At 39.7% G+C, this 24,484-nt stretch overlaps 1 protein-coding gene across 2 annotated transcripts in view; it reads left to right on the forward strand.

The window, feature by feature from the left end:
• Positions 1 to 24,484, forward strand: part of COL15A1 (collagen type XV alpha 1 chain) — a 197,300-nt gene that overhangs the window by 48,373 nt on the left and 124,443 nt on the right. For both annotated transcript variants that reach the window (XM_069105698.1, XM_069105700.1), the window contains exons 3-4: positions 16,861 to 17,408; positions 23,704 to 23,778. In XM_069105698.1, coding sequence (XP_068961799.1) covers positions 16,861 to 17,408; positions 23,704 to 23,778 — 623 coding nt within the window. The remainder of the gene's footprint in view (positions 1 to 16,860; positions 17,409 to 23,703; positions 23,779 to 24,484) is intronic.

A 24,484-nucleotide genomic window follows, 5' to 3' on the forward strand; every position in this document is an offset into this window, starting at 1 on the left:
ACACACACACACACACACACACACACACACACACACACACACACACATACACATACACAGACACACAATGTTTGAAACTGATGCATCCTGACTTCCTGCACTCAAGGGAACAACATCCAAAGGAAGTAAGAAAGTTATCCTGGGGGCAGCCAGGTAGCACAGCAAGTAAGAGCACCGGCCCCAGTGTCAGGATGACCTGGGGATCAAATCCAGGCTCAGACACTTAGCACCCACCCAGAAACACCTGGCCGTGTAACCTTGAGCAAGTTACTTAACCCCAATTGTTTAGGGGCGGCCAGGTGGCGCAGTGAGTAAGTGCACCGGCCCCAGTGTTGGGATGACCTGGGGATCAAATCTGGGCTCAGACACTCAGCACCCACCCAGAAACACCTGGCCGTGTAACCTTGAGCAAGTTACTTAACCCCAGTTGTTTAGGGGTGGCCAGGTGGTACAGTGAGTAAGTGCACCGGCCCCAGTGTCGGGATGACCTGGGGATCAAATCCAGGCTCAGACACTCAGCACCACACCCAGAAATAACTGGCTGTGTAACCTTGAGCAAGTTACTTAACCCCAATTGCTTTAAAAAAAAAAAAAAAGAAAGAAAGTTATCCTGGAAAGATGCAGAGAAATTATTTTACCCAAAATTCCACAGGTTAAGAGAAATTCAAAATGTTGCAATCACCAGAGAGAAAATCAACATAAGAGGAATTTTGTTCATGTGCTACATATGCTGACAAGAGTGAGGTCCAGGAGGAGAAGGAGAGAGGGTGCAGCATCAGACTCAGTAAAAGGGAACTTTCTGTGGGAAATCTTTTAATCCAAAAGCACATGTGTTAGTTTACACATGTTAAAGCTCTTCAGTTTTATGGCAGTGAGATGTCTAATGACAGAGAAAGAAGTACCTTCAGGTCCAACCATCCTTAGACCCAGGTCTTATTCATACACGAACTGGGAAGATGTGCCATTTTCAGTTTACTTAACATCAGGAAGGTGAGCTGATCAAACAAATGAATTTACGCTGAAACTGGAAGGAGCCTTAGAGATCATTTAGTCTGATACCTTAATCGTACAGGTGAGGACACTGAGGTCCTAGCCAGTGTCCTAAATGGATTACTACATCATCATTTTACTCTACTATGACTGTTAGAGCAGCTAATATACAAGTATTATTTTAATGAAAGAATTGCTCAATTAAACATTCATTAAACACCTACTGTGTATCTACTGGAGCAGCTAGGTGGCACGGTGGATAGAGTGTGGGGCCTGGAGTCTTTCTTTCTGAGTTCAAATCTGCTTTCAGACATTTACTATCTGCATGACCCTGGTCAAGTCACTTAACCCTGTTTGCCTCAATTCCTCATCTATAAAATGAGCCAGAGAGGAAAATGGCAAACCACTCCAGTATCTTTGCCAAAACAACCCCATATGGAGTCATGAAGTACATGACTGAATCATCAGACCAGCAATGATATGTGTCCACTACATTTAGGTGTCACAGCACACTTGGAGTCAGGAAATTCTGAGTCTGAAACCTGCTTCAGACACTGTTCAGCTTGTGTGGCCTTGGGTAACATAAGGGTGGGGGTGAGGAGTGAATAGGGACTTGTTTCACTTTTATCTTCCTGACCTCAGCACTCAGCACAGTGACTAGAACCTAGTAGATACTCACTATTGATTGATTAAACAATAAACCAAGCCAACGAGTCTGTTGACCACTTCAAACAGTATTTGCTCAAATCCCAGTTCTGCTATTTGCTATTTCTGTGACCTTAAGGCACTGAGCCTTTCTGGTCCACAGTGAGGTTGGTAATCTGTAAAGCATCGGCTGGTTGGTTGTTATCCTTCGTTCTTGGAGAGGACCAAAATGACAGTCAAGTTTCAGTGTGTCCCACTGTAACTGATCAGACCAGTACGAGCTTGGAATGCTCTACCACAGATCAGGCACAAAGAGTCCATGTGAACGCTGGGGGTGCCTACTCCAAATCTGTGCCTCCTGTATTTCCTTTGAGCTGTCTCAATTCTGCTTTGCTCATAGAGCATGGCGCCTTCTCTGATGTGGGCTCGCCATGCTGAGCAGTAATCTGTAAAACAAGAAGACTAGCTGTCTAAGGTCTTTGCTTCTCTAAATAATGTGAACCTATGATCTCATGAAGTAGGAGGAGTCAAAGACAATTCCAGATGTTAAGTCTGTGTACCTGGGAGAATGGTAGCACCACTGACAAAAAAATAAGAATCTTAAATGATATTTCCTTTAAAATTTTCTTTCATGTAGAGTCAGGTTCTGCCTCTGAAAACTCTACCCGCTGTCCCTAATTCTTTTCTCTTAGGTGAAACAGGTTTCATCATTCTTTTATATGACAGCCTTTCTAATACTTGAAGACAGTTCTCAAGACCCCCCAAAGTCTTCTCTTCTCTAAGCTAAACTTTCTCAATTCCTTCTCATACTTGGGAAGTTTGCTTTTAAAAATCCATGTATGTGCCAATTCATCCTAGTTAAATTTCATTCAATTCTTCTTTTGTTGTGGAGTGTATCAATCTACTTCCCTGTGGCCCTACTCAATATTCCTATCAAATAAATCAAAATTCCTATAAAATAAAGGACCAAGTTTCCTTCTCTAGCTATCACCCCTCACAAGTACTATCTTTCTCACATTAGAATGAAAGCTTCTTAGCAGAAGGCATTTTCTCTGTTTTTGCATTTGGATCTCCTAGTACTTATCCCAGCAGTTGGCACAGAGTATTCAACCACTATAAAATCCTTTTGAATATACTGTTTTTTAGCCTCCTATCTCAGCATCCTTTCTACAAAAAGAGCGTGAGATGTTGTCAGATCCCTTTATGAAGTGCAGGTACACCATGTGATTTTTATGATCTACAAATCTAGTAACTGTCAAAAGGAAATTTAGTCTGGCATGATCTGTCATGGATGAAGTCATGCTGGCTCATAGGCATCACCACTTCCCTCTCTAAATGTTCATAAACTGTGCTTTTAATAGCATGTCCTAAAATTTTGCCAGGAATGAAGCTGAATTTACTGGCCAGTAGTTCACAGACTCCACCCTTTCCCGTATTTGAAAATGAGAATATTTACCTGTCTTCAGTCCTGTGAAACCCCTTGATTCTTCAATGATCTTTGAGAGACTCAGCAATAATATTAACCGATTTTTTTTCAGGACCCTCAGATATATAGACCCTATAGAAATAGTTTATTTGAGTGACTTGAATTGACCACTCATCTTGGGTTTGTATTATCTCCTAAACCTTTTTTTTCTTATCCTTCCAATTGACATATCATCCCTCTTAGCATGGGAAAACACAGTACAACATAACAATCAATGAGAACTGAGTAGTTCTTGTTCAGCTGTGAAATGAGGGCTCTGGACTTGGCCTCTGAACTCCCTGCCGCCTCCAAGTCTCCTGTTCATTATCCTAGGCTTATCCCCTCCAGGGAAGACTGCTATCCCTTCTGTGGTTTTCCTACTACTGTGTTTCCCCGATAATAAGACACTGTCTTATTTTTTTTTTTGTACACAAAAACACCAGAGGGCTTATTTTCAGGGGAGGACTTATTTTAATGAACATTGACAGCAATTTTAATAAACAGGTAAATGTGAACAAAAAAATGTACCTTTATTCAATAATGAATTCAATAAAGAACAGGATGACGCGCTCACTGCTGCAGCTCTGATTGGATGCAGCTCGGAACGCGGCGTGCATTTCATGGGGTGGGGGGGAACGGTGCATACAGAGGGTACCGTAATGTAGCGTGTAGCGCAGGGGATCACCTTCACTACAGTAGCAATCTCAATAGGGCTTATTTTGGGGGGAGGGCTTATTTTAGAGGAATCTTACACAGTAAGGGGAGGGCTTATTTTCGGGATAGGTCTTATTATCGGGGAAACACGGTATTATCATCCCCCTCAGCTAATTCTGAACTTTGTTGCCCCTGGATTTTACTACTCTTCATCCTCTGAAACTCTTGCTTCCATAACCTACTTGACTTTTAAAAATGGAAATTGACCGAAGACTTCCATGTCCATTACTTTGATACCTTTTTTTTTTTAATGGAGGGGGGAAGGCAGGGCAATTGGGGTTAAGTGACCTGCCCAAGGTCACACAACTAGTAAGTGTTAAGTGTCTGAGGCTGGATTTGAATTCAGGTCCTCCTGATTCCAGGGTCGGTGATCTATTCACTGTGCCACCTTGCTGCCCCACTTGATCCCCTTTTTCATTGCAGTTATGTCTGTATTATAATAATTTCATTAGACCTTTCCATGGTCTTAAGCTGACTTATCTGTAGAATTTTAGACTATAGGATGCCATTTCCTCTAAGTCTAGGGCTTACATCAGACTATGACCATTAGATTGTGAGTTCTTTCTCTTGGGTCTGAGCACAGAGCCCTAGTGCATTGTTGGTACTTTGTAAATGCTTCTTCACTTGATTTGCTGACTTAATTTCATTATGGCCTCTTCATTATTTCCACCAATTAGGAGAGTTACTTGTAAAATGTTTGTTGACTGATTCTTTTTAAATGAACAGGAACAGTTGTATAGTGTTATACATGTTGAATTTGTATTCAGGGGACCAGTATTTAAATTGTAACCCTGCTATTTACTATTTGTGCGGCCTCGGGCAAGTTATTTAAAGTTATGGCACCCTAGACCAGCACCAGTCATTTTGTCCTTTGTTTTGCACGGCACTTCCATGACTCTGCAAAGAGAAACTGAGGCTGATGATTGTGCCTCCAGCTCTGCCTTACTTATATCCAATTCATGACCAGCTCAAGGCATCATCCTTGACATGTCATTGGGCCTCTTTGAGAATGAAGGACAAGCAATGACAGTACTTAAAAAGATTAAACTTTCCTGACTTCAGTTTCCTGAAGTATAAGAAGAGGGGTTTGAATTGAATGACCTGTAAGATCACTCCTCACTCTAGATCCTGTAGGTCCTCCCTATTAGTCAATATCAGATCCCAAATGAGAATTCCTCTCGTTGTTCCGATACTTTTTGCATAATGAAGTTAGCATCAAGGAAGCTTAAGAATTTGTCAGCTCCTCTGTTTTATAACAGGAGTTGAGAGAATTGGTTTGCCATCACTACTATATATTGTTGTTGCTTTTATATAATTCATCCTTGTTTCCTGATCTCATCTATTTTTCTTTTCCTTCTGTCCAGGAATTCTAAAGTATACTTATATAACAATATTGCTTCCATTTCTTCTTAAACTGATCCTCACCCAGATGCCTTCCAACATGCTTCCCCCTTTCAGTGCATGGACTTTCTCATAACTATATCTTTTTAATATATAATGCTATTCTACCACCACTTTTTAATCTATTCTGTTCCTTTTGAATAAAGAATTCAGACATCTATTCTCCATGATTCCATCACAGCCAGTGATTTCTGTGAGGTCGTATTTGCCCCTTTTCAGTTTATGTAACTATTTTTTGTTCAATTGTCATTTTCATCTCTTCATGATTCCATGGACCACATAGTCCATGGGATTTTCTTGGCAAAGATACTGGAGTTACTTGCCATTTTCTTCTCCCATAGATTAAGGCAGACTGAGGTTAAGTGACTTGCCCAAAGCCACACAGCTGATAAGTGTCTGCAACCAAATTTGAACTCAAGTCTTCCTGACTCCAGGCCCAATACTCTATCCATTGAGCCATCTAGCTACCCTGTATTACTAGGAATTTGTATGTAGACACTGAGACCATGGGTTTTAAGCATATATGTCTAATTCCCCAGCTAGATTTTAAGCTCCATGAAGACAAATGTCCTTGCATCCTCCATAGTGCCTAGAATGTAGTATGTCTTAAATAAGTATTTATCAAGTAAATTTATGAGCAGTTTTTAATAGCACTTGGAATCACCTCCCAGAAGAGCAGTACACAAATCACTTATGGACAGATAACTAGTTTGCTTAATAGAAGCCATTAGTCCAATCAATTAGGAAAAGAACAGCAGAAAAAAAATCTTCCTAATTTCCCCCCAGTGTATGTCGTCTCTCCTGGTAAATGTTATAACTTTACAAACTAATGCAGGATTGCTCAGCAACCTGGAGGGAACAGGAGCCCTTACTGAAGGCAGCCGTGTGACTATGGGCAGAGTTTCCATGGAAATGAAGGTTAGACACATGGAAACAAGGTACAGAGAGGCTCAAAAATTAGTACCTTCTCCTTATTTTCTCAACTTAGTGTCATCTCTATGGAAAGAAAAGTTGACCTAGTATGCCTCCTCTCAGCTGCCATTTCTTTATTATCATCATTCCTCCAGTTTCCAAGGAAACAGACATCAGCCCCACAGAAGGAATATAATGATGTCATACACTAAAACATAATCCCTTCAGAATTTCCACTGCCATCTTCCTCTTGGAGGAACTTTGAAAACAGAACTGATTTATCCTCATCTACCTGAGATTGAGATGAGTTCTGGAATTGTGTATTGGCAACTAACGGATTCTCCCCTTTCAGGGAAAAGTTGTTTGTGGTGGGGAAATTGGGGAAAACAATTCTTGGACCCAAGTAACTCTCTTCTGATTGTTCATTCTATGTTTAGTCGTGCAGTGAACTCATGCTCCTTAAGACAATGCATCAACCCAAAAGAATATCTCTAATGCTGACTTTGGAAGTCAATTAGAAGAGAGAGTTTTGGACAAGGGGAATTTTGTGGCGCCCTTCACGTCATCTAGGCAGATGCCCGCTTTGTGTGTAGGTCAAATTCTGGTGTAGTAGAAAGAGCACTCAATTTGGGGTTAAAAGACTTTGGCTCTAGTCCTGGTTTGGCAGTTTGCTTTATTTCCCCAAGTCTCAATTCTCTCATTTGTAAATGGGGATAGGAATATTTGCACTCTCAAACTCACAGGGTTGTTATGAAAAAATGCAAAATATGCAAATCTCCATAGAATGGTGAATTATGATTATGATTATCCAATAAAAAGGGGAAATTTCATTATCAATTTATAAGCCATGACAATGAAAAGTAGAAAATGGAAGTGTGTGCCAAGCACAGCTGTATATACTGCATGGTCATACAAGGGTGGGTAGATAAACCCAGATTTAGTATCTGCTGTTAGACAGTATTATACACAAACCAGACCCAGACTCCTTTCTCTGCCTGAGCACTGGGCAAGTTTCCTAGAGCACAAATAGGGTACTTCTGAGCCAAGCAGTCCATGCATATTCCAGGGATTGGGAAGGAGAATATAATATAAAACAAAGTCGGCTTCTTTGCCACCTAGTGCATTCTGCCTAGGAATTTATTGGGCTGTTCCCTGCCGTGTGGAAAAGTCAGCAGGTGTGTACACATGGCAGTTTATTTTCTATATGACCAGTTATTCAGCATTCACTAATTTATTAAGTACCTCTTATAAGGTGGTATTCAAGACAGTGGTAGGCAGACCCGGAATGGGGGAGTAAGGACACAAAAATACATGAGGCCTATGGTATTTGCCCCCAGGTAACTTGTAGTCCAGCAAGAGAAATATGACATAGACTTAAATAACGACAATACAGAATCAAATATGAAAAGTGTCCTAAGAGCTGTATAGGTAAGGTATTATGAAAGTTTATAGAAAGGAGAGATTACTTCAGAATGGAGAAATTTACTGATCATGCAACAAATATTTTTAAATGACTATAATGTGTAATACACTGACATTACAAGGGAAAAAATGAGAGGGTCTCTGCCCTCAAAGAGTTTATAGTTGAGTAAAGTGGTAATATAAGTTCACAGAGAAGCGTCAGACAAGTTAGAAGATTCATGTTGTTATTCTCAAAGAGGACCATGACATGAGAGAGGTAATGACATGACTTCCAATTAACTTTGATTTGAGTGAGGGAGGGCTGTGCAGGATCATGGGCCTCACTTTCTCCTCCAGAGCCATCTAGATGGGTCCAGTGGACAGATATTCATCAGGACAAGTGGAGATGGCAAGATGCATTGAGAAACCTTGGCCCTTTTAAGCTATAAGGTCTTTTCAGGTTCTCACTTTGAGTGAGACAACACCCATTCAAATGAATGGGCCTCTTTAAAAAGTGAATCAAGGAATGGCCCCTTTAAAAAAGAAATCAAATTGGGAGGGGAAGAGCCTCAGGGTTGCTGGTCAAAAGAGAAATAGTCACTATTCACATTCACTCTGAGCCAGGAAAAAATAGCCATTAAGTGGTGCTTGGGCAAGGACCTATATAAGGCCCAATCCCTGAAATGCAGGGTGAATTGGGTTTAAAGCTTGGTCTTTGAGAAGGAAGCATCTAACAGAATGGCCTCGGAAAATTAAGTTGGAGATCGCTTCTGGCAAGGCAATCAATGAAGACATCATATTCAAATCCCCACTCTGCTATTTACTTTTTGTGTGACAGACCTTGGATAAATAACTTCATTTGTCCAGGCCTCAATTTCCTCAACTACAAAATGAGGAGACTGAACTAGATGATAAAAATCTTCTTATCCTACTATAGCAAATGGAGGAGGAGGGGGAGGCTCAGAATCAGAATTGATGTGGGCCTATGCATCACAGAGGGTAGAACTCCAAGTTTGGAGTCAGGAAGACCCGAATTCAAATGTGACCTCAGACACTTACTAACTGTGTGACCCTGGGCAAGTCACTTTACCCTGTTTGTCCCAGTTTCCTCATCTGTAAAATGAATTGAAGAAGGACATAATGGCAAACCACTCCAGTATCTTTGCCAAGAAAACCCCAAATGGGGTCATGAAGAGTCAGACCTGACCAAAATGCCTGAACAACAGAAACACTACAGAGGTCTGTATAGGTGAGAAGGTGACTAAAGAGATTCAGACTGAGTCTCTGCTGTTAGATAGGATTGTACACAAACCAGACCTAGCCTCCATTCTCTGCTTGAGCTCTGAGTGAGTTTCCTGGCACACAGACAACCAGTCCATGAACACCAGAGCTTTGTTGTTTCAGCAGTTTTTGTCAAGGGCAAAATAAAAAAGAAATGTTAGGGAAAATAACCTGCAGAGGCTAAGATGCCCAAAGGATAAGATAACAAAGGCCTCCCCTTTTTTTCTCTGACTTAAATTCCTTTTATTTGCAAAGTGTCTAACTTCCCAATGGAGATATCTGCTGAAGAATGGCCCTTTAGGTGTTAATTGGCATGAATATGCAGGGAGACTGGAGATAGGCAAAATTCTGTTCTCTCTGGTTCTTGGCCAAGTTCAAAGCCAAGCTGTTGTCCTGGAGGTCCATCTAATAATCAATACAAGGAAAATCATCACCAGGTAACAGGAGCCAGGGTTCAAGAGATAGAAGGATCAGCAACAAGCCAGATCAGGAGAGGAGGAGCTTTGAACTGTGGTCTGGGGAAATTATTCCCTAGACAGTTCCTTTATGCTGCCTACACTTGTTCTTATGTCTGAGAATGTCTCAAAGCTCTCCTGGTGGCCGGCTGGACAGGAAAAGACTTGGCATGCCTGTTGTGCCCTTAGGAGATTTTAATAACAACCACATGGAATTATAACGTGGTAGCTGGACTGGGAAAGCCTAAAGAAGTCATCTTGTCTTCCTGTTTGTCTCCTCCTTTCGCTTCCTTCCAGGACCACTCCTAAATGATCTGCAATTTTTTTTTTTTTTAAGAACAGGAGTTGCCACTGTGTGGTCTTGGGGATCACTGGTGGTCTTGGAGGCTTCTCCAGGTGGCTCCCTTCACTGGTTTTTTATGTTGTTAATTTTGATAATGGGATAGGACAATGCTTTTTTTTGTTTGTTTTTTGGAGGGCAATTGGGGTTGAGTGACTTGCCCAAGGTCACAGGCTAGTTTTTGTGTTAAGTGTCTGAGGTGGGATTTGAACTCAAGTCCTCCTGACTCCAGGGCCAGTGCTCTATTCACTGCACCACCTAGCCACCCCTTCAACAATGTTTTCTGATAGTATTTACATGAAGCCTTTTCCGATTCTTCGCCCCACTCCTTCCCCAAATACTGTTTACATGTTCCTTTGATTGTTTACAGACACTTGTGGGGGGGGGGGAGTGGGACTTTTACCTTTCCTAATTCAGGGAATTGTACCTGTTCATTCCCTCCCTCCCAACTTGGAAAGTTCTTAATTTTTCCTCCAATTACAAATCATATTACCTAACATTGTATTGTTTCCTTTTAATGAATTGGTATTAATATATAAAAAGTGCTGTCTGTATTTGAAGTCCATGTCTAAGCCGAGGAGTTCTGGTCCCAATTTGTTACGCAATTAGCATGCATTGCTTAGTAAATTGATATGCTCAAAGGATGGAACCCTTTGTTTCCTCAGTCATTTCATCTTTTACATGCCACACCTCTCTACTTCATTTTGACTGTCTTTTATTTAATATAGAGACTGAACCTGTAACTTTATGGGTATAGAGAATTCCAGGTAAAGAAACTTCCTCTACCAAAGTAAGTTAGCACCTTAACTGCAACTTAAGAGTTGCCCTAGCAGGGGTGGGGAACCTGCAGCCTGGAGGCCACATGTGGCCCTCTAACTCCTTAAGGGTGGCCTTTGATTGAATCCAAACTTCACAGAACAAATCCTCTGAATAAAAGTATTTGTTCTGTAAAACTTGGACTCAGTCAAAAGGCTGCACCCAAGGACTTAGAAGGACACATGTGGCCTTGAGACCACAGGTTCTCCACCCCTTTGTAGAGCAATGAGAAGTTAAGGGGCTTTCTCAACGTCACCCATGTGTCAGAGGAAAGATTTAAATGCAGGTTTTCCTGGCTTCAAGGTCAGCTCCATACTGTCTCTCTTGTATTCATTTTTCCATCTTTCCCAAGTTATATTTAATTGCCTTATATTAGTATAGAGACTGCCCATGGTGTAATACAATCATTGTCATTTAGTGATTTGCCATTGAGGTTCAAAGTCTTGGCATAATCTTCCTGATGTCATTGTCCTCTACAAGAATGAAGAGTGGGACAGCTAGGTGGCGCAGTGAATAAAGTGCCAGCCCTGGAGTCAGGAGGACCTGAGTTCAAATCCAGCCTCAGACTCTTAACACTTACTAGCCAGGTGACCTTGGGCAAGTCATTTAACCCCAACTGCCCTGCCTTCCCCCTCCAAAAAAGCAAAAAAAGAATGAAGAGTAAACCACAATTGTGAGTAGTCTGAGCTGCCCCAATGGGGACCCAACTGACCCAAAAGTCAAGCAATTCAGCTCCTCCTCTTCTTTCCTCTCCTTTCCTACTACTGCCACATGGAATGTCATGTGCTTACCTGAGGGTGTTCTTCCCAAAGGAAAGTAAATTTTATTGGCTGAAACCTACCTAGTTTTCACAATGATGGTACAAGGCGTTTGTCCTAAGAATTCTTTAACAGCAACTAAAGCAGTAAATAATTACCTAATTATGTTACAAATGTATTTTTCCTCTGTGATGACAAGCATGTGCATTTTTTATTTTTTTTTTCTTTTTAAAGCAATTGGGGTTAAGTAAGTTGCTCAAGGTTACACGGCCAGTTATTTTGTGTGGGTGCCAAGTATCTGAGGCCGGAACCTATCCTGCGTCTCCCTATGCCTGGGCCAGTGATCTTACTCACTGAGCCACCTGGCTGTCCCTGCATTTTTTTATTTTTATAGTTATTAATTATATAATGTAAATTTAATTTGGACCTTTTTTGAGCAAGAGCTATTGTAGTCATTGTATGCGCTTAAATAAAAGAATAAACAAATCTAAAGGAAAAGTATAAGTGGTGTATTAAATTATCCTGGAGGTTTGCAACACTTTTTTTGTTTTTATTGAAGAGATTTGTGGAACAAAAACTTTAGGAATCACTGGGATTGTGGGAGCTGGTCTTGAAGCCAGGAAAACATGGATTTGGGACACATTACACATAATGTCTATGTGACCCTGTATAAATTGCTTAATTTCTCAGGGCCCCCAGGAAACTCTTTACAAATATAAGTTACAGAACAGGTGTCTATTTGCATCGGTAGAGGAAATTTCCCCACCCAAGCATCCCCTATATCAAAGAAATCATTGATCCATTATTGATTATTATAAATTACTAATTTATAACTAATATTTATATCATCTTCATAAAATTAATACAATTCTTTCCATTTGAGGATTTTTTTTTTCTTTTTGGAATTGCAAATGGGAGTTTATGGTGTCTGACTCCCTCTCCACTTCTGCATGAATTAAGTAGAATTTGGGAGTGGGCGTTTTGGGAGCAGTTGAGGGGAAAAAGTCAGGGAATCACCAACGCTGCAAAAAAATGGGATGTTTGTGTGATATCTATCAGGAGCACCGTGGCACTCTAGAACACATTGTGGCACTCCTCTAGAACACATTGTGGCACTCTAGAACACACTTAGGCCACCAGAGATGAAGCTACAGGCCTCTCACCAATCGACCATCTCCACACACTTTCCATGAAGGGGGAGCACATAGCACCCAGACAAACGTTTGGACAGAATCTGCCATGTGCCCGTTTTACTGGTTGCCATGGCAAAAGAATTCATCATCTCGTAGCCTACTGCCTAGAGAAGACCCTCTGCAATCTTGGGTAGGCTGGCCCTTGGATGTCTTGCTTGGACTCTATCCGAAGCATTGCTGGCTTGACAGAGCTGACCAGAGCCTCTCCTTCATTGGGAGACTTTGAGAACCCAAGGTCCCACCCTGCGCCATGATAAGGTGGTGTATTATTTCAAAGTTATTTAAGTGTGGAAGAAAAACATTTTTAAATCAAAAGTCCTATTGCAAAAGAACCATAGTCAGTCTACCTCTGAGTAGGTACCTCGTGACACTGAGAAGTATTGTGAAGAGACGTAGTCATTTTCAGTGATACCAACTTCTAAATCTTATTAAGCACGTGCCCCAACCAGGAATAATCCTCACATAGGCAAAGTTCTCCTGCCTTCTCTCTAAATTTCTGATCTCAGCCTTTGTCTTGTCCAACATCACAAAGATGATTACGTGGAGGACTTAAGGTGAATTAATACAATTCATTAATTAAGGAGAACCTAGGTTTCCATAAGTGCAGGGGCAGATAGGTGATACCATGAGTGGAGCTCTGGACCTAAAGTGAGGAAGACCTGATTTCGAATCCAGTTCAAGTATTTATTAGTTCTGTGACCTAGGGCAGGTGACTTAAGCTCTGTCTGCCTCAGTTTCTTCAACTGTAAAATGAAGATAATGATAACATCACCTCCCAGGGTTGTTTTGAGGGTCAAATGAGCTAATATTTGTAAGGTATTTAGCATGGTACCTCTCACATAGCAGGTGATTAAGAAATTATGTCTCCTTCCCTCTCACTATTATTCAACAAGTGAGCTTTAATTTTAAATTACCTGGGTTCCCTGTCCCTCCAACCTTTCAAACCTGTGCCTCTTCCCTCCCCCAGTCCTCCATTCTCATAAGTAATCTTAAATCTAGAGGTCCCTTAGATGTCACCTAGTAAGAGTGACTTAGAGGAACCTTCATTTTGCAACTGAAGAAGCCGACCCCAAAGAGGTCACACAGATGGTAAGTGCCAGAGCTGGAATTTGGACCCATCCCACTGCTCTAAGCACAGTGATCTTTTCTCTGTAGCACATAAAACTGTGGGAAGGAATAAGGTGGCCATAGAGGAGCTCTGAAACAGCCACTGGGTACAATGTGATAGGAAGTCAATAAAATGGAGTCGAAAGATTTGGGAGCATCCTTCGGAAAACATGAATTTATGACAGAATAAGTCAGTATACCTTCATGCCTTTCCCTACTCACTTAACCTGATGTTGAAAGTGAATAATTAAGAGACTAGACTTTGCAGGCATGGGGAACATATGACTCTAAGGTGACCTATGGCCCTATATGTCCTTGGGTGTGGCCTTTTGACCAAGTCCAAGTTTTACAGAACAAATCCTTTTATTAAGGGGATTTGTTCTGTGAAGTTTGGATTCAGTCAAAGGGTCACACCTGAGGACCTACAGGGCCACATGTGGTCTTGAGGCTGCAGGTTCCCCACTCCACTAGTACCCAGCATTATGGGTTATTAGAGGAAACAATGCTCAATCAAGAAGGGAAAGGACTGAAGGAGGAAGGCCAAGACATCACTAAAACAACTGACCCTGGAGCCTGGGCTGGGTCATCAGAACATGAGTGATGGATAAGAGAATACTTATCAGGTCAGAGGGTTAGGGGCCATGCTGGAGATGAACAGAAAACTGATTGGAAGATATGGGATGGAGGAGACTGAAAGATAAGAAGTCATGGTCAGAGGGGAGGTTTTCAGAGTTCAAGAATTCAGAGACGGCATAGTTTCAGGTGACAAAGAAAGCTAAATTGCAGCTGTTATTGTGTTTAGAATGCCTCCAAATTATGGATATGTGACTAAATATACAAGACCAGAAAAGGAAGAAATTAGGGCAAATCAATGCATACTGAATCCTGATTCTCAGAAAATAGATTAGCTAGCAGAAACTTATTAGTGAAAAGGCTTTGTCATCCTAGTAAACATATGCAGAAACACTCACAGATGTACACTCAGATCTTTATTCATGTATGAACACATTGATATGCACATAGCCCATCGTCTCAGTGATAAATTCCTACAAAGGGGCAATGTCTGCAGAAGTACAGGGGTTTTGTAGAAGACTCGGCATCTTCTTGGTGTGTGTGCTTCGAATTTTTTCCCCTAACCCCCAATAAAGAAACTCATTGCTGAGGTTCTGGATTTTAAAAAAATCCTCAAATTTGCTTTATTGAACCTCTGTCTTGCTTTGTCAAGCAAGCTGTTGATGTCACTTTCCTCTCACCCCATGCCTGAAACACTCACCTATTATTCCTTGGGATAAAGGTGTCTGGAGTGGAGTCATCATCCACTATGGAGGTACTTATTCCAGCTGGAGTTGGGTAGTCCTATATTTCATCTGCCATGTTGGATTTTTCTCCATCTAGGATCTCTCTAAACTTTGGGTGTACGCTGTTCTTATTTAGGTACACTTTTCAACCCTTTATTTCTGGGTAGTTACATTGTAATTGCTTTTTATTATTGTTGATGAATCAGATCTCTGGTTTCTTTGATGGTAATGATATGGGGAACTCCTGTTTTGGAAACTCCCTCCACTGTTGCATATTGACAGCCCTCATAGTGGAGTTTTAGAGACTTGACTGGGGACAGCAACAGGCTCGGAGACTTGCCCATGGTCACACAGTCAGTGATTGTCAAAAGCAGCACTGGAGCTCAAGCCTTCCTGACCCTGTGGTCAGCCCTCCATCCGCCATGCCAAACTGTCTGGATCACTGTGTAGAAAGTGTTTTACACAAATAACTTCTCTACAAACCAATACATTTGTTATGTTAGTTTGACTGTCAGATTTTAAAATATTTTTTGTGGTTTCTTGCTTGTCCATTAACATAATCAGTTGTTACAATTCTATGAGCTACCTGCTGCAATAGCTGATTGGTTTAATAATTCAGCACTGATTTTAGCTTATAGTTACAATTATGAGCACATACTAGTTTTTGTAAGTGGAAGGAACCAGAGACTTTACTTGGTTTAACCCCCTTATTTTATAGATGAGAGAACTGAAGCCCAGAGAGGTTATGTCCCAAGGTCACAAAGTAGTCAGAATAGCAAAGCCAGGATTCAAAAACCAGGACCAAGGACCTCAAACTCCAAATCTGTTGTTCTTCCCATTGCAACATATCAGTCATCAAGCTCATGCCCACAAAAGTGTGAGCCTGGGTCACAGAAGTGGAATGGAAGACGTGACTAGACTTCAGGAAGTCAAAGAATTGTAAGGGCCTCATGCTTAGAAAGACCATTCCTGGTCCAGGTCACCCTTTCTCATTGGGTAGAGTAAACCATATAACATCTGGCATAGCAGAAAAAGTGTTACTGGGGGCTTTGTCCTGAACTCTCTTTCTTCTCTCTACTCTTTCCCTCTTAGTGATTTCATTAGCTCCCATGGGTTTAATTATCATCTTTATGCCGATGGCTTATGAATCTACAGACCCAGTCCTCACTTCTCTCCTGAACTTCAGCTCTCACTTCTCTAATTGCCTACTGGACATTTCAGACTAGACACCCCAGGGATATTTCAAACACCAAATACTTAAAACAGAACTTGTGTCTCCCCCAGACTCACCCCTTTTCCACATTCCTTTATTCTTTCACAAACACCATCATGCTTCCAATTTTCTAGTCTTATCACTTCAATATTATTCTCAATTTCTCACTCTCCCTCACTCTGCATATTCAAAAAGTTGCCAAATCTTTTCATTTCTACCTCCACAGCATTTTTGATATCTGACCTTCTCTGCATATTCACACAACTATCACCTTAGTTCAGACCCTCATCAACTCATGGCTGACCTATTTCAACAACTTCTTGCCTCATGTCCCTGCCTCATATCACTCTACATTCTAGACCATCCTCCAAATATAGCTGCCAAAGTGACCTCCTTAATCACAGATTCGACCTATCAGCCCTCTACTTCATAAACTCTAATGAATCTGTATTACCTCTAGAATAAAATATGTCCTCTGTTTAGCTTTTAAAAGCCCTTCAGAACCTGACCTCAAACTATCTTTCTACCCTCATGTAACTCCCAGTGCCTGGTATATAATAGGTGCATAATAAATATTTGTTGATTGACTGATTGACTGAAATGATTGGTAATTTTGTGAAAATGGGAATCTCCGTCTCTAACACAGACTGCAATCCATTTTTTTCTGTAGTAGAGAATCCTGATACACAAAGAGGTTAAGTAACTTGCCCAGAGTCTCATAAGTCATATATCAGAGTAGGATTTGAACTCTACTCTTCCTGACTGTAAGCTCATCTTTCTATTTACTATTCCAGGTTATCTCTAGAATTCTTTTCCTGTTTAGTAAAATATATTTGTAAAAAGTAAACTTTCTTTCTCTTTCATATTACAGAACAAAGATCTAAAGGCAATCTTGATCTCACAGAGCTAATTGGAGTCCCACTGCCTTCATCCGTCTCCTTCATCACTGGATATGGAGGATTTCCAGCTTATAGTTTTGCGCCAGGTGCTAACATTGGCCGACCAACAAGAACTTTAATTCCTGAGACATTCTACAGTGATTTTGCAATCAGTGTTACTGTAAAGCCTGATAGCAACCATGGAGGCGTTTTATTTGCAATAACAGATGCATTTCAAAAAATTATTTACCTGGGATTAAGGCTCTCACAAGTTCAAGATGGTACCCAGAGGATAATACTGTATTATACTGAGCCTGGCTCCCATGTTTCCCAAGAGGCTGCCTCATTTAAAGTTCCAGTAATGACTAATAAATGGAATCGCTTTACAGTTATCATTGAAGGAGGTGAAATAATTCTCCTTTTAGATTGTGAGGAGCACAACCGAATTCAGTTTTTGAGGTCATCCCAAGCATTGAGATTTGAGTCCAGCTCAGGTATATTTGTTGGAAATGCAGGAGCAACAGGGCTGGAAAGATTCACTGTAAGTATCTAAGAATCATTGTCATATATAAGTAAAATTAATTAATAAGGGTCATAATAATATCTTTGAAGTATATTGAATTGGGTTTCCCCTAAGCTGGCAGGTAAGTGAGCTTCAGTAAATGTGGTTATATGAAACCAATGAAAAGAATCAGAGGAGTCTTCTGGGGCATCAGGTAGACTCTGTATGAAGGATTAATGAAGAGAAAGAGACATAAAATGGCACAAGATCCCTGGGAGTTGATACACCTGGGTTCAGATTCAGCTTGTATGACCTTGTCATTTCACTTTCTTGGCCCCAATTTTCCTCCATCTTTAAGATGGGAGAAAGGAATTGGGTTTCTTCATCTGCAAAATTAGGTGAGTGGACTGAGTGATATCTAAGCTCTTCCATCTCTAAATCTATGATTGTAGATTGTGAATGGATTCAAATGTGCATTGAGGTGTGCCCAACCTGATGAGATCATGGATCCATTAAAGTAGTAGAAAGGATTATGGACCTGAAATCAAAGACCATAAGTTCAAACCTAGACTCTGCTCTTTATTATCTATGTGACTTTGAGTAAATCACTTCTCACTCACAGTTTAATTCTTTTTTCTGCTTTCTTAAGCCTAAATGTATTATTCAAGAATTTAACCAATAATATGATACCATTAAGTTATCTCTCTGTGGATGTGTTTACTCCCCTAAAACTTAGTGGAATGCCAGTTGAGTGGAGGTTCAAGGACACACCAAGTAAGAGATCATATGTCTTTTCCTCTAGGAGTTGCCTTGCTAAAGCCATGGGTGCTTCTTACTGCCAAGCTGACCACCAAGAATTGATTTTTTTTGTGTTGCAACAACAATCAATGTTGTTGGAGAGGCATTGGAGTAGGATTTTTGGTTTCTTTCTGATTAACTTCTTTTAAAGTATCATTTATCTACTTAACTCTCTGGGATGCCTCTTCTAGCTAGGCGCCAGAGTCCATATTGAAATGGGGATTTTTCTTCATGAAATATTTTTGAGATCCTTTTGATTTCTGATATCAATTATTTAACCTTAAATAGAATGGCTAGATTTTCTGAGAAATCAATCCTAGGATGAAAGGTTATGTTTATATACATTGGATTCTAATATATTTGGTAATTACTTGTTTTTGCATGAAAGTCTGGTGAGTTGTGGTTGAATGTTTACATATAAAATCTTCTTTCTGTAAGCTTGAAGAAATTTATTTTTCTTTATCGATATAGCTTTGAGGTTTAATGTTCATGTGCCTGAGTTGTTTTTCAAGTTTCTCCATACTGAAATTCCATGACTTCTTTCTGTATTTACAGTCTTACTTATTTTCTATAGTTCTTAGAAATTTTCCTGTTGTAGTAGTGCTCAATCCTTTCTTTTTGGACATTTCTTTTGGACTTTACTATTTCTGAGATTTCCTCTTCTTTATTGGTTTTCCAAAACTATAGTACACATATGCATTGCTTCTATGCTTCCAAATAATAAAAAATACAAATCTTCTGGTCTTTTTTTTTTAGCATCACTTTAATTTCCAAATATATCTCTTCCCCTCCCCTATCTATACAGATATCCCTTGTAACAAAGAATAAAAAGAAAGGAAAAAATCAGGTCAACAAAATTACCCATCAAATCAAATCTAATAGGCAATTTCTATACTCCTAACTGTCTACCTCTGCAAAGAAGGGAGGGAAGCATATTTATTCCTCTCTTCTCCAGAGTCATGTTTGGCGACTGTAATTACAGTGTACAATGCTGATCTTTTTTTGTTCTTGCTGTTGTTTCCATTTACACTATTGTATAGATGGTTTTTCTGGGTTTTTTTTTTACTTCATTCTGCACTTGACAATCTTCCCATGGTCCTCTGAATTCTTCTCATTCATTGTTTCTTTTGACATAATAAAATCCCATTACATTAATATGACACTATTTCTTTGGCGATTCCCCAAATAATGACAGTGTTAAACACTGTATTGTACCTCAGTTACATCACTGGTCCCTTCCAACTCAGATTAAGAATCTTTTATGTCCATTTAACCTCCTTGGGCCTGTTTTGTCATCTGCTCTCACCAAAGATAGAAACAATCTTTTCACTGCCAAACTTAATAGCATCTTCTCCATCTTTGTCCTTCCTGACACCTTTGCAACATTTGACACCACTGACCATATTCTTCTTCTATATATTCTCTTCTCTCTGGTTTTTTCATGACATCGATCTCTCCTGGTTTCCCTCCTTATTACCTTATTGCTATTTCTCAGCCTTCTTTTCTGATTCAGCATTGTCACATCCACTAACTGTGGGTGTCCCTCAAGGCTCTTGCCTGGATACTTTTCTCTTTTTTTCTCTCTGCTTTTTTATTTGGTGACCTCCTCAGTTCCAAAGGGTTCATTTTTCTACAGATTTAATATATATAAACATATACACATGTATATTGTGTGTATAATAACTTTTTATATTTATACATACACATACATACATACAAACATACATGCATACATATAACTTGAGCTTATCTGGGTATGCCTAGCTCAGAGAAAAATCCAGCATACCTTGACAAGCCCAAGTTACAGACATATGGCCTCCCCAAATACAATTGTAAAATTTTCGAGGGCAGGTACTATTTCCTTTTTTTTTTCTTTTTTTCCCCTAGTGCTTAGAACAGTATCTGCTATGCAATGCACTCAGTAATGTTTGTTGACTTACTGATTAACTGAGAATATTGAACTAGAGTCTCAGATGTTCCAATCAGCTTTGGTCTGTGATACTATGGTACTTCCTTTCTCATGTCGTAAAATAATCATCTAATATAGATTTTTACATGCATATATTATTGACAGTTTTGGAATACAATACCAGCACGTACTTCTCCAAAGGACTTCAAAACCTCTCTCATGCTATTGCTAAGAACATCCCACAACAATGTATCCTGACTGCACATGACCTGTTATCTTCAGGAACTCACCGATTTGCAGAAAAATCACAAGAGTAATAACAATATACTAACTAGTGTGGAACAGTGAAAAGAGTATTTGATTTAGCCTAAGGATACCAGAGTTCAAATCCATTCAGGCACTTATTACCTAGGTGATTTTGGACAAGTCACTTAACCTTCTTAAGGCTTCAGTTTCCTCATTTCCAAAATGGCCTTCTGGTTCTAAACTTATGATCCTAAAAACCTATGGCATAAGTGTTATTTCTTAGAGCATTCAGAATTCTTTCAAATTTGATGTTCACAAGGACCCAGTGTTAGGCAGTGAGAATCAAGGATTCTGGATTTTCATTAGGCAACCTTTAAAGAGAGATGCCACGAAACAGAAAGAAGCAAAAAGTGGAGTTTTCTTATATTTCTCTCACTTTCATGAGATCTAGAGGTGCATAGGATTTTATAAGGTTATCTAACTGAGCTCTAGCATTTTATAGATGGGGAAACTGAGGCTCAGACAGCCTCTGAGTGAACTATCCAAGGTAGTAAGCAGCAGAACTGAGATTTTCTTCTTTTTCTTTAACTGAGACCAGAACCTGCTTTTCTCAGAAATAGAGTATCAACATCCCAGAGAACAAACAGTCTATGAGTCACCTTCTAAGTGCTGTCATTGAAAAAATCAAATTATGTATGGAAGTGGGTGTCTGAGTAGGAGTGAAGAAAGTAAGGTCTGACTCTACTACTGCCCAGATCCAGCCTTCACAACTAAAGAAAGTTTGGGAGAATGTGGAGAGAGGTCAGAGGTTGGATTGAACAGACATTTAAAGATTGTGAAAGAACCACACAGAAAAATGAAAAGAATTGAGATCGTGCAGTCTGGAGAGAAGGATACTTCTATTGTGACTCAAGTATATGAAGGGTTCAAGGGGGATAGAAGAATTGAGAATCTAAAAATTGAAATTCTGGCAACACAACCATAATTCCAATGAAGAAGAAAAGCTGGAGGGAGCTAAAGAAGTGACTGGGGCTGAGGACTCCTTTTAGAAAGCATATCTACAAAAGATGGAATAAGAAGCTCCTAAGTACAAAAGAGTATCATGAGCGTGACAGACAGCAAGGCCAACCTGAAGCATGCCAAAAAAACAACAAAAAACAATGAACTATTGAAATCTGAAAGTTACTTTAATCTGTCTTTTGAGCACAACTTCAGCAAGAAAGTAGGGTAGGTGAAGAAGTAACAGAAGACACAAAGTTAGCTGAACCATAAGCACTGGGAGCCCAGACAGTAGCAAGCTACAGAAAGGCATGGTGGGTAGAGTGAGTGGTGAACATAGTATCAGGAAGACCTGAGTTCCAATCCCTCCTCAGATGTTTACTAACAGTGTGATCCTGGACAAGTCACTTAACCTCTCTAGGCTTTTCTTTCCCCGTATGCAAAATGGGGATGATAATAATAGAGATACTATGTTCAAATGAGATAATATATGTATATATAAAAGGTATATAAAGTACATACATACATATGTGTGTATAAATGTGTAGTATAAAGCAGCTAGGTGGATGCTGGGCCTGGAGTCAGAAAGACTCTTCTTCCTGAGTTAAAATTCAGCCTCAGACGGTCATTAGCTGTGTGATCTTGAGCAAGTCACCTCACCTGGTTTGCCTTGGTTTCCTCATCTGTAAAATGACCTGGAAAAGAAAATGGCAAACCGCTCCAGTATCTTTGCCAAGAAAACCCTAAATAGGGTCACAAAGAATCAGACATGACTTAAAAATGACTAAACAACAAAGAAACATAGAAATATGAATTTTCAATTACCTATTTTCAGATCCTTTTGAAAGACTAAAAGCAACATGATATAGTATATAGAGAGGTTGCCTCAAAGCCAGGTAAACTTAGGTGAGGACTGTGCTGGTCAATATTCAATAATTGGCTTTCTGCAGGGGTAGAGGGGGAAACATATGCAAGACATATATATATATATGTATATATACATGTTTGTGGATACATATATATGTATGTATGTGGCCAGGAATGGTGGAGTACACCTGTAGTCCTTGCTACTGATGAGGCTGAGCCTGGTGGATTGCTTGGGCTTGGGAGTTCTAAGCTGCAATAGGGCCAAAGCTGATCAATGTCCTCACTAAGTCTAGCACTAATAAGGTCAGCTCCCAGGGGCAGAAAGCCATTAGACAACCTAAAGAGGTGTGGGTAAACTTGGCCAGCTTAGAAATAGAACAGATTGCATTCTGTTGGTTATAATCCTTCTTTAAAACTTGACTAATGTTTAATGTGAAGGTGTTTGTAGTGCCTATATTGGATTGCATGCCACCATAGAGTGGAAGGGGGAAGGAGAGAGGGCAGGAGAAAATTTGGAACTCAAAAACTTGTGGAACTGAATGTTGTAAACTAAAAGCAAATTAATTAATTAATTTAAAAGAAGAGAAATTGAACACATCAGAGCTTCTGTGCTGATGAACAATGGGCTCAGGATTGTGTGTGGTTATGGAACTTCTAGCCTGCACAAGATACACTAAGTCTGAAGGGCGCACGCGCGTGTGTGTGTGTGTGTGTGTGTGTGTGTGTGTGTGTGTGTAATATGTATATGCATGCACATAGAAGATACACATACATATACATATATAAATAGACACATGCACAGATATATGTGTATATGTATCACCTAGAAGTTAAGCTTCTGACTGATCTCTGAATGTCAGCTTCTCTCAAGAGCTATACATAAAACCTTTCTAACTTGGTAGGTACTTCCAGTATTTGCAAAACTATGGAGGACACAAGGTCAGCTCTACATGATGATAAATCAACAGAATAAGATTTTAGTCTAGGATGTGTTCATAAATTTTCAGAATTATTCCTTTATAGCAGCTGCAAAATATTGTAACCCTGATAAGGCATTTTAAAAAGCCTGAATGAAGTCATAAATTATCCTAATAAATAATCACAAAAGAAGCAAAATGTTCCCCTAAGTCTATATTTCTAATCATACTATCAAGAAAGACATGAGCCCTGTGCAGCCTGCTTGATCATCCTTTGGTAACTAGAGCAAGGTTTAGTATCATAGAACTTGTTTTTAAATACTTTAAAGTTTCTTTCATGTGCCCTGGGAAGTTGTTTATTTTTAAAAACATGTGTTATGTATGTCAATTTTTTTACATTACATTTATTTCTCACTCATTCCCTGAAAATTAAACTCTCCCTTGTGACAAAGAAAACAATTAAGGAAAAACATTCTTTTGGTTCAAGTAAATCATGTAAATCTTTTAGATGTATGTTATGTGAGACAAGAATTAGAAAGTACATTTATCCTTATGGTTCCTTTATGTAGAGTCATTCACCAAATCTTTTTTCACTCAGGGCTCAATACAACAATTAACCATTCAGGCGGATCCCCACCCTTCCAAAGACCAATGTGAAGATGATGACCCATATGTGAGTACTCCTAGATTTTCTAATTCAACTCTAATCAAGCTGCTGCCACAAAGGTTGATTTTCTAGCTGATCAATTTCCATGATATATTCACTCATATTTGAAAAAATCTGAAACTCTCTGAAAATTCTGCATATGATTTGGCCCAAGTTCTATTTAGGGTGTTTTTGCATGATTTTGATGATTTCATTGGTTTATGGATTCAGGTCTGGATACCATGGACAGGGCACTACCACCTTTGATGACTCTATGCCTATATTCTCTGCTGAATTTTGGTGGATATTGCCCCAGAAATGGGGGCACAATGAAACCTCTCCAAGCAAGAGTCTCTGAGAATCTTAAAGTAGTGAAACATGGGATATGAAGCTGGTTGAACACTACCAAATAAACAGAAACAATTTTGTTCAAAAGGGGAATCGATATATTTAATGGGGACTTGCAAGCATATGAAAATTGGGGAAATTTTTCTATCTTGGTTAAACATGAAAATCCATGAAAACAACTTCTATAAATAGAGGATTCATTTTGTAGCCATAGCCCTAGTGATATAGACACACAACTGTAAATAAAATGGAATTAGATTTTATCTCCTGGGCCTAATTGGTCTTGCCTTGGGACAATACCATAAGGTCATCCCAAGTCAAAACTAAGACAGACACCTTTGTCCAATAGAGAGGAGAGAGAAAGAAGCTGCTGTTCTGTCTGTTA

This window comes from Petaurus breviceps, unplaced genomic scaffold (genome assembly GCF_028583685.1).
Source record: "Petaurus breviceps papuanus isolate PSGF00001 unplaced genomic scaffold, PetGlider_PUasm1.0 138, whole genome shotgun sequence".
NCBI lineage: Eukaryota > Metazoa > Chordata > Mammalia > Diprotodontia > Petauridae > Petaurus > Petaurus breviceps.